The 3,742-nt window shown below is 44.5% G+C and overlaps 2 protein-coding genes across 2 annotated transcripts; both read left to right on the top strand.

Annotated features, from left to right (window-relative positions):
• Positions 1-42: 42 nt before the first annotated feature.
• LOC105566727 lies at positions 43-1,271 on the top strand. The gene is made up of 2 exons (XM_012020955.1): positions 43-278; positions 639-1,271. Exons 1-2 carry the CDS (start codon positions 64-66, stop codon positions 757-759), a joined length of 336 nt encoding a protein of 111 aa, XP_011876345.1. The 5' UTR covers positions 43-63; the 3' UTR covers positions 760-1,271.
• Positions 1,272-2,218: 947 nt separating this feature from the next.
• On the top strand, positions 2,219-3,657 carry LOC105566726 (epididymal secretory protein E1). The gene is made up of 3 exons (XM_012020954.1): positions 2,219-2,321; positions 2,414-2,581; positions 2,838-3,657. The coding sequence occupies exons 1-3, from the start codon at positions 2,303-2,305 to the stop codon at positions 3,104-3,106; spliced, it is 456 nt and encodes a 151-aa protein (XP_011876344.1). The 5' UTR covers positions 2,219-2,302; the 3' UTR covers positions 3,107-3,657.
• Positions 3,658-3,742: the final 85 nt, after the last annotated feature.

Here is a 3,742-nt window from a genome sequence, read left to right as displayed (position 1 = left end):
GATGTCTGAAAGTAAGTTTCCTTCCTTCTCACATTAGGTGGCTTCGTGTCACAAAGTAACATCATGAAACGGCAACAGCTGTACTTTGACGAAATGAGGCAACACATGTCGGACGAGGCGAAACGATTTTACGGCAATTATTATAATCGATACGCAGAGTACTTTTCCCTGGTCTCGCCTACGGAAAATCAAGACAGTGTCAAGGTCCTGTCGGAGCCGAGGATCTACGAAATCTTCGACAACGCTCTTCTCAACGTCTATCCTTCGGCGGTTTGCAGGTAAACTGCTGTTAGTGACGATCATCAAAACTTGTTTTTCTTTTTAATTGAATTCTTTGCGAACTTGTGTTCACCTGTGCGCTAGCTGGGTTAATTATTTTAAAGTGCGCGCGATGACGTTGCAACAGGTTTAGGTGCCCCTGCGCTTCCCGGCGAGAAATGATGTCGATTCGAGTCGGCTTGACTCAACTACGAGTCCCCTAACAAATAAGTAAGATACCGCGATATTTTCTCGATACGAACCGAAGGCCGTAGCAACACCTGCGTGACGAGATATTTTTCAAAGATTGATGGTCGCCAAGCGAAAAACAACCGTTCTCATACCGACTGTATTAAGTAAATGCTATATATTACTTTCAGATCTGAGTCGTGGAGATATTTCTTTTATCGGATACTGTTTAAAAGTACCCCGATGTGGATACGTGACCGATTGGTACAACGTTTCGTCGTGGTGCCGCCATGGCAGGCCGACGAACAATGAATACTAAATAGATGTTTCCTGCCTTGTGACATTGCATGCTTTTTACATTTTCTCAGAAGAATTATGATTCAATTAAGTAACAATGGCTCGTACGATAAAATCGAAGCGATAATAGATATAGAATATAGAAGGGGCTCAGAGTCTAGACAAGATTGTAGTGTCGAGAAAATTTTTAATTAAACAAGATTACGCTAACGTCTTCGATACTGGTCAACACGATTCCAACTGTATGCTCCATATATTTGCCTCGCGTTTTATGTACGATCGTTCCGATTAGTTGTTTATATATTTTATATTACTGACTGCGTGATTTCTTGTATTATTTTTATTCCGTCATCTCCCATGCGTTAACTTATATCTGTCTTTTACATACTGAAGATGGTCCAGTTAGGACCGAAACGTCTGTTGTCTTTTTTAATTAAAAATGTTTCGACACTACAATCTTGTGTAGACCCTTCAATTATGATTCATTTAAAAACTGACTGAAACAATACAACATTTATAAGATGGAAGAACAGTTATTACACACCTCTCTCCCTATCTCCCGTCTTGTAATCTCGATTGGTGTTCGCGATCGAGCCTTGACCGGTAGGCGCGGTGGTCAGCGGACCTAGGGAACATCTGACATTGCGAGCGACGCCCCGGGGCGTGCTGGACGGTCCATGCTCAGATAACTCCCTTCATCATCAATTATACGCCAGGCGCGAGATTTTATGTAGCTCGCTGGGGAAGAGTCTCGAAATAGCGGCAAGAAACGGTCTCGAGACCGTTACTTGAGAGACGCTAGACTGCGCGTCTCGGCGCGGTTTGGTCTCCACGGACTCACGTGTCGACGAAGCGCTGTCGACACATGGGGCAAAGTGAGCGTCGAGCGACAACAATACAGGGGGATCAGCTGACGACCTCATGCGGTGTCAGCTGAGTGACTTTGAGAGATAGAACAACAGCTGATCTTCCGGTTAAAGCGAAATTAGATGACAGAGGGGGAGAGGGCTCGTCGCTCGGACTCTTCTAGAATCTTCGATTCCAAGGGGGGTATAAATAGGAGAACGCCGGGCCAGCTCGGGGCTTCCCTCTCCGGCTCTTATCGCGAACGGTAGTACAGAGTTCTTTTCAATCGCGCTAGGGTTGATCGGTCGCGGACAATTGGAAATATTTCCTCGAGCGAGTGGTCTACGAGATCGGTGCTCGGTGAGTAATTTTTAAATTATTTTACCTGATTCAGTTCTCCATTTGCCGTTGGGCACATCGGGCTTATCAAAAGCAACGATTGCTTTATTTAATTGCCAGCTGATTACTTTAATCGTCCGGCGAGCGCAATGAATTCCACGTTTATGACTGATAACTTCCGCAAACTTGCAACATCATCGGTGCAGGTGTTAGCTCTCGAATGTCTGGGCGATGTTTTTTTTATTTGATTCCGAGCTTATCAGTTTTTAGGGCAGCCAGGTGTTCGATTAGATATTATCGAGCGAATAAATAAGCGATTCTACCGCCGATCGCAGGTCACTTCGGTCGCTATCGTTCCTGTGAAGACGCTACGATGAGAGCTCTCGCATCTGGTAAACCTTGACGCGCGTCAATTTATTTTCCAATTCACACAGTGTTCTTTTCTCGAAGCGCAATGTTTGACCGTACATTCCTCGTGTCGCAGCCTACATCATCCTCGCGATCTGCGTCGCGGCGTCCCTGCAAGAGACCTCGTATGATCCATGCGACGATGGGCCTGGGCCTCGGTCCTTGAGGGTGGACGGATGCGACAGTTCTCCCTGCAAGCTGCACAGAGGGACCGATTTGACAGCGCAATGGGACTTCGTCGCCAGTAAGTAGCGCTACGCGTACGGAATGAAGCTCGATCTACTCTCTAAAATTTGTGGAGTGAAAATACTGCCATGGAGTGAAATGTTCACTCCATCGGAGTCAATATTCACTCTGTTGGAGGAAATATTCACGCCAATAGGGTGAACATTTCACTCCACAAATTTTAGAGAGTACAATGTGCTCTTTGTACTTAGAAACATTCTATTTTGTAATCGACGAATACGTTTAAAAAAAATGTACGTTCATCTTGTCCGCAGACGCCGACGCGAAAACGTTGAAACCCCGCGTGAGAGTGACGATTATGGGAGTCACGATAGATTACCCGTATCCCGAGCAGGATGCGTGTAAATCTTTGACGAACGGCAAATGCCCGTTGAGCAAGGGCGACGAGGCAACGTACAATCTCAAGATGCCGATCTCCGAAAGTTATCCATCTATAACCTTGACCATCGAGTTCGCCCTGGTCGACGAAAACGACAACAACGTGCAGGTGTGCTTCAAACTGGACGGCACGGTGACCTCCTAGTCTCACCTCGGTAGCCCTGACGCACCTGTGATAAACAAGTCAGATCCCGGTAATCGATTCCTCGTGCGAACAAATCTTTTAATCAGAATCCTTCAGTATCGCCAGCGGTAATTAACGTCAGTGTTTTCTGGACCATACACCCGGCATCTTTAGTAATACAGAAAATTTATTGCGAACATCACCTAAGCCAGGGTTTGAACCTGGACCTCCCTACACTCCATCTTTAGGGTAAGCGAACCTATTTCGGAACACTTTTTAAAAAACTTGCTGTATCTTTTACATAAAATCTTCTAAAACAAATCTGATATATGCTAGTTAAGAAGTCATCCTTTAACTATTAATTAGGCATAAATCAATATTTGAAGAAGACTTTGTTTTTAAATGGCGGACAATCAATTCAAGTACTAAATTTGTTCCGAATAGGGTTAACCTGCACTTAATTCGGAACAGCTGTTTTCATGTACAGCCGCATTTCGCAACAACATAGTTTCATAATTCAATTAAGCAACGATTATCTTCCTTGAACCTTTAACTGTTGTTTAAGTCCAAAATATAAGAGAACAAGCAAGTAATATAAGAGAAATATGAAATTATTGGACTTATCGGAATTACCGTAACTCATCCCGCTCAGATGCG

Source organism: Vollenhovia emeryi, unplaced genomic scaffold, assembly GCF_000949405.1.
Source record: "Vollenhovia emeryi isolate VEMERY1.0 unplaced genomic scaffold, V.emery_V1.0 DF939142.1, whole genome shotgun sequence".
NCBI classification, from domain to species: Eukaryota; Metazoa; Arthropoda; class Insecta; order Hymenoptera; family Formicidae; genus Vollenhovia; species Vollenhovia emeryi.
This window is presented reverse-complemented; position numbering and strand designations above follow the sequence as displayed.